We start from the raw sequence: 13,190 nt of genomic DNA on the forward strand, positions 1-13,190 counted from the left end.
TCAGATTACTGCAACTTGAGGTATTGAAGTTTGATAACGAATTCTCCATTGATGATTGAATCCTCAAGGTACTCTTTTTCGTGTTTTCTCACTTTCTCTCTCCTCCATTGTTGTTCTGCGATTTGTAACTTTGAGGTCTTACATTTCGCGTGTTTTGTTATGAAAAGAAAAAAAAAGGTAGTAAATTAGCTCGCACGTGCGCTGCCGCCGATTTACAATAAATCTATTGTAAACCGGGGGCATGCAAAAGTTTTTGTCCTTCGAAAACCCTAGTCTATCTTCGGCTCTTCTATACTCTTTCCACTTTAGCTAGTAGTGCAAGTGCTAGTTTAGTACGACTTTTAGAATTGCGGCACTCGCCGCCTGCTATTGTGGCACTTAATTAACCTTAAACCTAATCAGTTTTCTATAAATAGGGGTCGTATTTAGGGGTGTTCATAAATCGGTCCGGACCGAAAAAATGGACCGAACATCGGTCCGGTCTTCGGGTCTTGAAATTCATTTTTCCGGTCTTTGGTCCAGTCCGGTCCAAAATCCTATAAAAACCGGTGTTGAACCGGACCGATTTTTTATTAAAAATATCCGTGAAACCTTAAATAATGGTTAAAATTATCCTTAATAAACTTAGAAAACTTTAACTTTATAAGTTTTTTTGTACTAAACATACAAAAAAAGACGTAAAAATGACGTTAAAATATAGTTTTTCCTATACTTTTTTCGTATTTTTCAGAACTTTTATTAAAAGTTTAGTATTTTTTTAAAAAAATTTCTTAAATCGGTCCAAAGTGGTCCGGTCCGGGTTTTGGACCGATTCTTTCGGTCCGGTCCGGGTTCGGTCTTAGCTTAATCGGTCCGGTCTTCGGTTCTTAAAATTTTATTTTTCGGTCTTCGGTCCAATCCGGGTCAATCCGGTCCGGTCTTAGACCGATGAACAGCCTTAGTCGTATTATTAGCCCTCAATCGGCTTGGTTTTTAGCACGAAAAATCAAACGATCAAGCATGAAGACTACACTAATTATTATACTACATTTGTCCCTTTTCCTAAACACAATTTAGTCTTAATTAACCAATCGAAGTTGCTAGAGGTTCCGAAACAAGCTAAGAGGAAGTCCATAAACAATCTAAACAGTAATTTAGCTAGGAAAAGTGGTTAGCTTTCTGAAGCACTTAGATCACTTGTTTTTATTGTTTTAATACCTAATTAGTTAAATAGTGTTTGTTGATCACATTAAATAAAGACTAATTAATAACTTTTCACCCAGAAATTATAACAAGAATTGGAATTAATTAATTACTTTATCACTTAAGAGGAAAAGTGATTCCTACTTATTTTATTTTTCTTTTCATGAATAAATTACAAAAGAATAATGACATTTGTTATAGCGTAATTATTTGTGGACCTTGTTTGTATATTAAATAATCTAGTTGAGTAATTGGGTCATCTTGTTGCATGTTGTTGCCTAATAATGAAATGTGCATAAGAAGAGCTATTAAAGGCCGCATTAGTCCTAAGATTATTGTTTTGAAAACACGACTTTCTAGCATACATACCCTCGTTCGCGAACCATCTCTGGTTTTAATTAATAGACCTTTGATGGCAATCCTTTTCAAGGATAAGAGGGAAAGACCATGCTTCTTATTAATAAAATCCCCTTTATTACAAACTAGTTAAGGGTGGTACAAACAGGGTTTATAAGCTTTCCTAAAACTCAATGACGACTTTTAACTTTGTAGGACTATGTCTCCCAAACAGTCATGAATTTAAATCATCCCCAAACATAAGCCCCGGGCTTTAAAAGGCCAGAGGCATCGATGGGTGTACCCTACGGGGCACCATCCTCAAAATGGCAACTCCACTGGAGAGCTAGAAATTACGTGCATAAAACTTACTTCCTCCGCTTTATTCAGTGTCTCATTGGGAGGTTTAATACTATTATTCATTAGACCTACTTTGATCAATGTTTATGAATTATACATTAAAAAAAATAATCTTATGAGTACTTGTTGGAATCGTTTCAATGAGTAGATTATTGATATTCAATTGTTATAATTTATAGTTATTGATAATTAAAGATATTATTAGTCAAAGTTTTGCATTGACATGTGTGCCATGTCACTACGGGGCACGTAAAAAACAGACGGAGTATTACAATTCAAGGATACCACTTTGATAAGAAAAAGTCGAACAATGATCTATTTTTGATAATTTTTGTGAGTAATGGAGGGTAAGGAGAAATAAAGATATGATCTTGGATCAAGATCTAGTGAACAAAAGCAAGCTAAAATAATCAAACACATAATAATGATTATCTAGCAAAATGACTTGATTCATTAGTCTCGAAATCTAGAGAAACAAGAGTTTCAATTTAATCAATTACAAAGTTTGATAAAATTGATGTTTTATCACCAAGTCTAAGGCCTCGTTCATTTCACCTTATTTTTGCTAAACAAAAATTATTTTTATGAAATTGAAATTATTTTGCTGAACTTAAATTATTTACATTGAACTGAAATTAATTTTATTGAACTGAAATTATTTTTGTTGAATTGAAATTATTTTTACTGATTTTCTTTTATATAACTTCTTTAGAGTTACTGATTTTTACTGAACTAAAATTATTTTTACTGAAGTGAATTTATTTTTGCTGAACTGAAATTATATTTGCTGAACTGAACTTATTTTTACTGAAGTGAAACTATTTTTACTAAATATTATTATTTTAAGGTGAAGTGAACATGGCCTAAGTTTACATCATAAAATATCTTCTTTTATATAAAGACACTAGTACATGAAATAAAACCCTAAACCTCAATCATACAAAATAAAAGATTAGAATTAATTTCAAAATACTCCATCCGTCCTTTTATTAGACTTCTATTTCTAACATTTATTACTCACATAATAAAGAGAAATAAGACTCTAAAAAGAAGACGGAGGGAATAGTAATTAAGAATAAAAACGACTAAACTATATCCCACAAAAGAAGAAAATCATCAAAATAAGTCATATTGAACCCAAATGTTTTCCAATCCTGATCAAGTCAACATTGTCAAATATAGCACAAAAATAGTGTTGATACTCCCGCATCACACTTGTTACTGTTTTGAGAGTTGAGACTTTTAGTGTCAAATAGAGTTGGGCCATCTGGTCGTGGGCCTTGGGCTCAATTACAGCCTTACAGGCCTGAATATTACACTCAATATTTTTTAAAAGCCTGTCTTCCCCATTTTTACATAATAATACAACTATACAAGTATATCTTACAAAAATTAATATCGGACCAGGAGTTTTAGATTTCAACTCCGACTTTTATTCCATTTTTACCATTAAAAAACTTTGCAAGAAATTGCTGAATTTAGCCTTCCAAGTAATTTCCTTTCTTAAATGATCTCCATTCTTCTCACCCACATAACGCATATAAAATGATTTTCAACTTCAATTCCCATGAGTTTCCTAGCTATAACTTTGAATTTTCTATCTCAATCTATCCCTTCGCTAATTCACGCTTCACATGATGACCTCTCTCTTGTGACAATGAATTCTGTTTTAATAATACTCCGTACTGTCTTTTGCAAAACAAACACTTAAAAAGTGTTGGTATTAATTATATGAACCAATTTTATATATAAACCTAATTTGAATCTTTGTAAGAGAAATTATAAATTACTTCCCTTGATCTTAAATAAGTGTGTCAAAGAAAATGCATTAATAATATACTAACTTCAACCTTTTTTTTTTTTTGTTTAATATCATTATATAATTTATTAACTGGTGTGTAATCGGGCGTTGCCCCAATATGTTATTTTGAGTATTTTTTTTAATAAAGTATGAATTTTTTTAGTATTAATAATTTGGAATATAATTTTCAATATTGAAAAAAATATAAAGAGTAATATTGTATTTTTTATTTTTAGTTTAAATTTTATTTTTTATTCTACATTTAAATACACTAAGGATTCTTATGCGCGCGATGCGCGCAATGGCTAGCCATTTGAGGAGAATTATTAATTAATAATGGTATTTATGTCTTATAATTATTTGCATGATATTTTATTATATCTATTTGCATATCCCTATTAAACAAGTCATCATACAATTATATACTCCAAAAAAAAAAGGAGAGACTAAGGGATGCTTTAAATATTGAAATAAGCACATATTTTTAAATCTTTCACTCTCCCTAGCCATACAAACCCTAATTTCTCTCCTCTCTCCTCAACCCTAGCCTCCATTGTTGATTTTTTAAGGGCTTCCATCGGATCTTGTCGGTGGAAAGCCCTAATCTATTTTTTTTCTGTCTTTTGTTTGTTTTTAGCTTATAATAATGGTTCCTCCATTTAAAAGGAACTTGTCTCCCTCAAAAGAAAGAATTTTTCTCCTTCAAATGATAAGATTTTTTCGATCTCCTTCAAAAGACAAGGTTTTTCGAACTCCTTCAAAAGACAATGTGTTCGTTTGGAATAGTATCGGGTTGTGCGGGACTACGATTGATATTGGTTACTCTGATTCAGGATATAAAATTGTCACAAGAATTTTCTTCCTCTAAAAATTACGAAGCAACGACGGATCCACTCAAAAAGGTTGTATGAGACAACGAATTGAGAATGTGCTGAATTGTTATATCTATGTACTGTATTTGGATTCCTAGTCCTTCTATAGTTAATTCTTGTCTGATTTTGTTAAATCTATTTTCTTTGTCGTTAATCATCAATTGTAGATGCCGTATGGCATTAATCAATGAAAAATTAGTGTCCTTTGCGACTTCTTTCAAAAAAAAAAAATTAAAAATATTGAAATAAGCACAAATAATTAATCTATTTAGGGAATTCAAGAGACAATTTTAATCATACAATTATATACTCTAAAACAAAATATATGGAGACACTAAACACAAATAATTAATCTACTTAGGGAATTCAAGAGACAATTTTAAGGTTTTAAAATTCAATAGGGGCAAATATGTAAAAGAACAATTTTAGGGATATAAATGTCCATTCACTATTCATAACAGCTTTCTTAAACTTTTTATAAGGTAGGGATTTATGTGGATAAATAGAACATAAATTATTTCTAGTTAAGATGTCAAGATATGAGGTATTCATTCCATGAGGTACGTGTCACGTAAACGTTTTTTAGAACGTATTTTAATATATAAATAAATAAATAAATAAATAAATAATAAAGTATAGATATATTACTGGATTATTACAAAGTAAGTACGTACTGAGTTATCAAAATTTATGGTGTTTAACTCACGTATATTTAAATATATTTATGGTTTAAATTATATGCTAACATGTCATTTAAACACTTATATTGAAACGATAGTATAAATAAAAAGAAATGAAGGGTCCATAATCTATTCCTTGCATTAAAATACACTAGCTTAGAATAACATGATAGCGACCATGTCAAATCCATACATAAAGTAAAGTACATACGTGATAATCGCAAGTAACCACGGATTGCTGGACTTTTATTAGATTGGTCTTTTTTTAAGAGCTTCAAGGGCGGGGTGAGAATCGATCCTTAAATATCTTGGAATCGGGAGGAAAGCTCTAATCACTTGATCTATTCTTCACTCTATCTAGCCCATTATTAATATTATTACTGAATTTTTTTACATGTCCTATCAGAGATGGATCCTTATCAAATCTCAATTTTCAAGATTTTATTTTTATTTTTATGTTTTGTTTTAGTAACTGTAGACTAACTAGATAGTTTAAGTAGATGACTTCTCTATAATGAGTAAAAACAAGATTTTATTAAACTCTTAAATAGATCTAGTTCATATTAATTTATCGTGTCACTAACATTAAGGTAACTATACTATCATTTAAATTTTGATATTTTAAAGTAAAGGTCATTATATTAGTGAAAAGGTCATTATGTCAAAATATTATTATGTAAAAATAAAAACATTTTGTTAATAATTAAGGTCATAATAGATTAATATACTTTTATTAGAAGAGTTTAATATATATTGACTGGACAATATGAATAATAAAGAATATTAAGATTAAGATCACTATATTCAGCATAATATCAGTTGACACATATGAGCCTCAAGTCTCCAGTAATATTATTGTAAATTATGTCCATAGAATTCAAAATAGAGGCCATTATGTCATACTTAAGGTTACTATTTTCAACACATTATTGGCTGATACATGTATATAGAAGTTTACGATATAATTATTGTAAATCGGGTCCATATAAATATATTTCCTACAAGCACCCTCATAAACGTAAGATTTGAACCAAAACCTTTTAACATTGGAGAAAAATAACCTCCAGGCGATCTCCACATAATTTCTATTAGAGAATACTAGATATTTTTTTAGACGAGTAGAGAAGATTAATTCTACACCTTAGTTGGTGATAATGCAATCCCTTATCATTTGGTAGAAAAGGTTTATTTACTACTACAAAGACTAAACCAATAAACAACACGTAATGAATTGCTTTTTTTTTTTTTTTTCTTTTTTTTCTTTGCGTCACCATAGTTTAAGTCATCTAAGAGGGATTCTACTCGATTACTTCCCATCACCAACCACGAAACTTCATTTTCTATTATTAATTAAAAGACTTCTACTTATATATCAGTTGACTGACTTTGTATCCCACTTATATCATGTCCTTTACCTCTATAAAACCACTTTATCCTTTCAATTAAATTTAGAACATTTAAACTACAAAATCTATCGACAAACTAAACTTAGATTCACATATAATCTCTTTCCAAATCTTGGTTTACAATTAGTTTAAATTTCAGTTTTTCTTTCGTGTTCAAATGGCTGCCAAACGCATTGCTCCTGATATCGAAAGCGATGATCAACCAAAAGAAAAAAGAATGAAATCCATGCCTTCTTTTGCATCGTACGTAATTTTGTTGTTGTTGTTGTTGGCTTTTTTTTTTTTTTTTCTCCAAATGAATTTAAATAATTAATTAGTCTCAATAATTCTTATAAACTTGTTTTATTTGTAAAAGTTTATATTTGTTAAAATTAACATGAACAAAGTATTTTTCAAATTTCCCTTAAAAATAAAACACTTTATGAGTTTAATTTATATTATTTGTTCTATTGTTTATTTTCTAAAAATTAGTTTATATTCTAAAAGTTAGTTAATTTTCTAACCTAATCAACTAATTTATTTTTTGAACTTAACTATTTTTATTAAAATTAATCTTAATTAATTTGGAAAATCTTGTCATTAATTTTTTGAAAATTTCAATTAACTTAATTTAAAGTACTTAAACTATGTTGTTGATTTTGCAGTGTAATTGGAGAAGTAATGATGGCCAAGTCTTTGCAATCGTTCGTCAATTCATTTGAACCATTGCTTAGACGAGTGGTATGGCTTTTAAACTGGTCCACTCAACTTTCAAATATACCAAGTACTCTATATTCATCCGTACAATAATTATTGCAGGAGCAAAAATATCTTTTTTATTTTAATTTTTTTTGACAAGGTTTTTGTATTATTGAAGTCCTCAAATTTAAAAAGTTGATTTATACATTTTTACCGTAGTTTATAATAAAAATATTAATTGAGATAAATTTTAGTTTTACTAGATACTTGGTGGCTTGAGTGAGTAGTGACAAAAGTCAGATATAATTGTTTTCCCTCGTATAGTGATATATGATTTTAGGGCTCGTTCTCTTCAGATTATTTTCATTTCAGTTTAATTTAGTTCATTTTAGTTCAGCTCTAGTAAGTTCAGTTTATTTCAATTCTTAATTTCCTTCTCTCATAAATATTCTATTCAGTTCAGTTCAGCTTCAATAAGTTAAGTTAAGTTCAATTCAGTTCAGTTTAGTTTAGTCAATCAGAACAGGCTCTTAGTTTCTCCGTAAATTTTTTGTATCACTTTAGCTAGCTAGTACTCGGCACAAATAATTAGTTATATTTTTCTGTAACAAGTAATCATTCTATATCTAAGAATTTTTGTGTTTTTACTATATTACTTTTATCCTTGCAAATCAAAAGTCCGGATTTTAGATGCCGGTTAATTTGTTCTAATAATGTAATACCATTTTTTTTTTTTTTATGTTTTTATTTTTTATCTATGAAACTAACATCTAAATTTTGATTAGTTAAAACCCACTATACTTTTTTTTTTTTATACTAATACAAAAAAGAATTTTATTATTATTTTTGTACAAAATAACCACTTGTAGTGGCAATAGCTTAAAAATTCCCAAACATTATTGCCTCACGTATTTGTATTTTTATATCGTTGATCTGATTAAATTTATGCTGATTTTTGACTGATTTAATTTTAAATAGGTTAATGAAGAAGTTGAACGTGGCATTCAAAGAACCATGCGTACCATGACTAGGGTTCCATCGTTTAGAATACAAGCACCAGAACCAGCATGCATGCAATTAATGTTTGTAAATAAAGATTTGCCAACAATATTTACATGCAACAAAATAACAGACATTAATGGAGATTCTCTCAATCTCATGCTAGTTGAAAAAATAGGTGACCAAATCATACGAAAGGTTCCACAACACCCTATCAAGGTTGAAATTGTAGTGATCGACGGAGATTTCCCGTCCACAGATCGTGATATATGGACCGTCGATGAGTTTAATGGAAAAATCGTTAAGGAAAGATCAGGACGACGTCCACTCATTGCCAAAGACGTGCATTACACTATAAAACATGGGTATTGTGTAACGCTAGGCGAAATCGAGTTTACGGACAACTCTAGCTGGATTCGAAGTAGGAAATTCAAACTTGGTGCAAGAGTGGTTCCTGGAACCTCAAGTGATGGTAGAATTCTTGAAGCTTTAACTGAGGCTTTTATTGTCAAAGACCAACGTGGAGAAGGTTAGTTCACTTTTTTGTTCTTTCTTTGTTTGAACATACATTTCTAATTTTTTTTATTTACTTATTATTTGTTTTTTAATATATATATATATATATATATATATATATATATATATATATATATATATATATATATATATATATATATATATATATATATATATATATATATATATATATTTGGTTATTTACATGGTTTGTTTTTTTCGGTAAATGTTTGTTTACGGAGTATTAAATATGATACCGCCTTTGTGCATATTGTGAGAGTGAAAGCTAGTTCAAGTGATTAGAGTTTTAATTCCCTCTCGATTCCAAAAGATCTTGGGTTCAATACTCATCATTCGCCCTTGTGGCTCTCTAAACGAGGATGTTCCAATTTCTCATAGTGAAAAACAAAATTTGTTTCTCACATGACATTTTTGTAAATAAACCAACAATTTTATTCAATTGTGGAGCCCACAATAATGAAAAAGTTGCTGATTTATTTACGAAAATGCCCCCCATGAGAACCAAATTTCGTTGGAATTTTCCTCTCTAAACACCAAAAACATTGTTTATAATGTTCTTAATATATCTTTCTTTCATTTTTGTTAAGGTGAAACTTTAATTTAAGTGGACAGTTTTCAAATGGCTATAATAAAATTGTGGCCATTGTAAATATTCATCCATTTGTTGACTTTAAAATATACTTTGTCAAAAAAAAAAAAAAAAAAAAAAAAAAAAAAACTAGAGGATTTGGTCGAAGGATATGGAATTTATAATTTATCTTACTAGGTGTTTTCATTTTTTTTTATCTTCAATGTGAATTAATTGGTTTCTGGAAAACTAGAGACAAATTTCATAACTTTTTATCATCTTCTTCGTTTTTTCCTCCCTTTTTTCTGGTTTTCTTTGATGGAGGATGATTTATATTTTGATAAATTTGATGAAAGAATTATGAACCTTGCAGGCTTGCAATATATAATGCGGTAGACAGGTTTGTTGTTAATAAACTATAATTTAATGGAGATGGGACAATCATTTGAACTTAGAAATTGCAAGATCGAATATGCATCAATGACAAAGTTCAAAATTTTTGTTTTAGTAATTGTTTAATTTTTAAAAAATCATAATCAAGAAAACTGCTTTTTTATTATTTTTTTTTCATTTCTTATTAAAAATCAAAGTCAATTGGATGAATGGACAAGATTAAACATTAAAAAATATAAGGCCAAGATTAAAACTAACTACAATAGCTACAATTTTATTGTAGCCATTGAATAGTCTTCCTAATTTAAGTACATGTATCAATAATATTATAAAAAATTAATATTACATAATCGCATAGAAATAAATCAACAAAAAAATGTCTATTTTTTTTCTTATGTATAATTGACCATTTGTTTATACCCAATTTGGTATAATTTAAAAGGTTGATGAAGCATAAAAAATTGGCCATTGTTTAAAAAGGTATTAAGTGATTATTTAAGATAAAGCTATAAAAAGCTAAGTAGATAATAATTATCTAAACAAGATTAGTTGGACCAAAATTATTGGATCTAAAGAGATAATATGTATGAACATATGAATAATTCACATCTATCACTCAAGGTTTGGTGAAAAGGACTAGTGCTTTTGATGAGAATGATGCTTTTTATGTTTGGCATCTTTCGAAAGACTAATATACTTATACTTAGTAGTCGTCGTTGACCTAATAAAATATTTAGTGAACACTTCTTAGATGTACGTATGTATTATTTTGTGTGGTTCTTGCCATTCTACTTTTATAAACAAAGTCTTATCACTTTAATGAATAGACCCCGCGATGAATAGGATGTTGCTCACTCGTAAAGTTGTATTGGAGAAGAAAATCTTAACTTCCTTTTGTTAATCTATTATTATAATTTCGATTATCAGCTTTGTTTTAATTTATGTCGAATTATGCTAGTATTAACACATGAAACCTATTTAAGTATATAAATAAGGATTAAATTGAACAATAAAAATAATTTCATAAAGCAAATTATTAAAGTAATTACTACGTATTAATTTAAATTGCTCCTACATAAATTTTTAGATATTATATATTAATGTTGCTTGAATGCTTGCACTATAACTTTATGACTTTTATCAATGGAAAATATAATTGATATAATTTTTTTTAAATAATTATTTGTGAAATTTTTTAACTGCAGTATACAGGAAGCATTATCCACCAATGCTTGAAGATGAAGTATGGCGTCTAGAGAAGATTGGTAAAGATGGGAAATTCCACAAAAGACTTGAACTAGACGGCATTAAAACTGTGCAAGATTTCTTAAAACTGTCTGCTATCGACTCAATCAAGCTCAAGAAGGTAATAATATAACTCTCTTCGTGAAATACTATGGCCCTACAAATTTAATAGTCACGACAGTAATACAATTAAATAATGTAACAAGTAGTTACTGAAGAACGACAAATAGGATGTAATGTAAATTTTTCAAAAACAAAGGCTAATGATGAATTTAATTATGTGATGTGGAACAGATACTAGGTGGGAAAGCAGGAATTTCAGATAGAATGTGGGACTCAATATTGAAGCATGCAAAAACGTGCAACGTTGGCAACAAACTTTACATTTATCAAGGATCAAATTTTACAATCACTTTGGATGCTACTTGTAATATTTTTAGCATACACAACATTGATGGGGAATTATACTCCACTTCAGATTTCAGATCCTATATTAAGGTACGAATATTTGTCATTCTAATTTTTTTTATTTACTACTATTTTTTTTTTTTTTTTATTATTATTATAATGCAACCTGTCAAAAATAAAATAAAATAAAATAAAAATGCAAATTTCTTATTGAATTAATATTTTTGTGTAAGCTGCTTGTGATTAGTAAAAATACTAAGTTCTAATTTCAATTTTAATTAATACATTGTTTGACATTTTCAGAATGAGACAATAGATGAGTTGGTGAAGAACGCGTATAAAAATTGGGCTTCCTTGCAAGAAGTGGACAGACCAGTCAATGAGTCTTTGCAGCTTTTTCAAGGTGAGCAATTTTTGATCTAAGCTTTACTGCAATTTTTAAGAATTATGCTAATATAAACACATAACGCGTAAACTTGTATATAAATCTTCATTATGTCGTAAAATCTTAATATAGAAATATAATAATTTTGTGTTAAGTTACCTAATTAAAAAAAAAAAAATGAGTATATTAATAAAGTTAATAAAAAGTAGACCTCTTTAGAAAATCGCATATATTGAATAAAGGATGTCTAGACTTGTCAACTTGTATATTTCTGAGATTTTTATTACACAGTCATACATACAATATTTCTTAATTTTGTCTCAATAATTACTAAATTGTATATTCCTATTCAATACCACCCCTAGTCCCCTACACTCAGCTCACATGATTAAAACCAACAAAAAGCATTAAACAATTTCACTAAATCATAATTCAAATTATACCTAAGGTATGTTTTTTATAGTTTAACATTAGACTTATAATCTTAGTGTTATTCTCATCTTATGGATTTTCTTTTTTCTTATTTTCTTAAATTAAAAACAGGTGATAATGTGGCAGAAAGCAGCACTCATATACAATGTGTTATGCCATACGAGATAGTAGGTGGTGGACAAATTATGGGAATAGAAGGTGGTGATATGATTCAAAACAATCTACCCATGGAATTAATTGGAAATTGGGCTGCATCACCACAACTCTTGCTCTAAAGAGAGATAATATATGTAGCTACATGTAAATATTTTAATAATTTTGTTTAGTGTGGTACGTAGTTTGATCTACACCAAACATGTAGCGCAAACTATTTTATTTAGTCTTTTTATTTGCTAATAGATAAACAACATTATGTTTTAGGTTTCTCTCCCCATGCTTCCATGTGTGGAGTTACACTCTAGAGCGCAGCTATAATGTGATAGATTTTAAGGTTTTCCGTCACAATATATTATACTGTAGCTTTCTGGCACTTACAATTTATTACTTAAGAGATCTAAGTTTTTTAAATACAAGTATTAAACACCTTTTAACTAATGACATTACTTCTTAATAATTTTAACGTATAAAAAAAATGCACCGTGTACTCCTCAAGTTTGTAAGAAAATATACTAAATACTCTGATCATCTAACAAATGCAAATATCATTGACATTAAAATTAATATCATGCCCACGTACTGACTCCCTTTTAGTACTTTATATTGTAGAATTATACTGTAATAACTTAATAGAATTTGATGCTTCGGGGGTCGTAATCTATCAAAAATAACATTTGTTATGAGTCTAGAGGTATTAGGTGCAATTTTTTTTGTAAAATATCATGGGTACTGTAGGCGTTATTCGAAATGGG

The 13,190-nt window shown here is 28.9% G+C and overlaps 1 protein-coding gene across 1 annotated transcript; it reads left to right on the top strand.

Annotated features, from left to right (window-relative positions):
* The first annotated feature begins 6,562 nt into the window (after positions 1 to 6,562).
* Positions 6,563 to 12,811, top strand: LOC145567483 (protein SAR DEFICIENT 1-like). Its single transcript, XM_081626775.1, has 7 exons — positions 6,563 to 6,880; positions 7,282 to 7,357; positions 8,294 to 8,843; positions 11,018 to 11,178; positions 11,352 to 11,555; positions 11,769 to 11,868; positions 12,394 to 12,811. Exons 1-7 carry the CDS (start codon positions 6,795 to 6,797, stop codon positions 12,555 to 12,557), a joined length of 1,341 nt encoding a protein of 446 aa, XP_081482901.1. The 5' UTR covers positions 6,563 to 6,794; the 3' UTR covers positions 12,558 to 12,811.
* Positions 12,812 to 13,190: the final 379 nt, after the last annotated feature.

Source organism: Chenopodium album, chromosome 11 (genome assembly GCF_948465745.1).
Source record: "Chenopodium album chromosome 11, dcCheAlbu1.1, whole genome shotgun sequence".
Classification (NCBI taxonomy): domain Eukaryota; kingdom Viridiplantae; phylum Streptophyta; class Magnoliopsida; order Caryophyllales; family Amaranthaceae; genus Chenopodium; species Chenopodium album.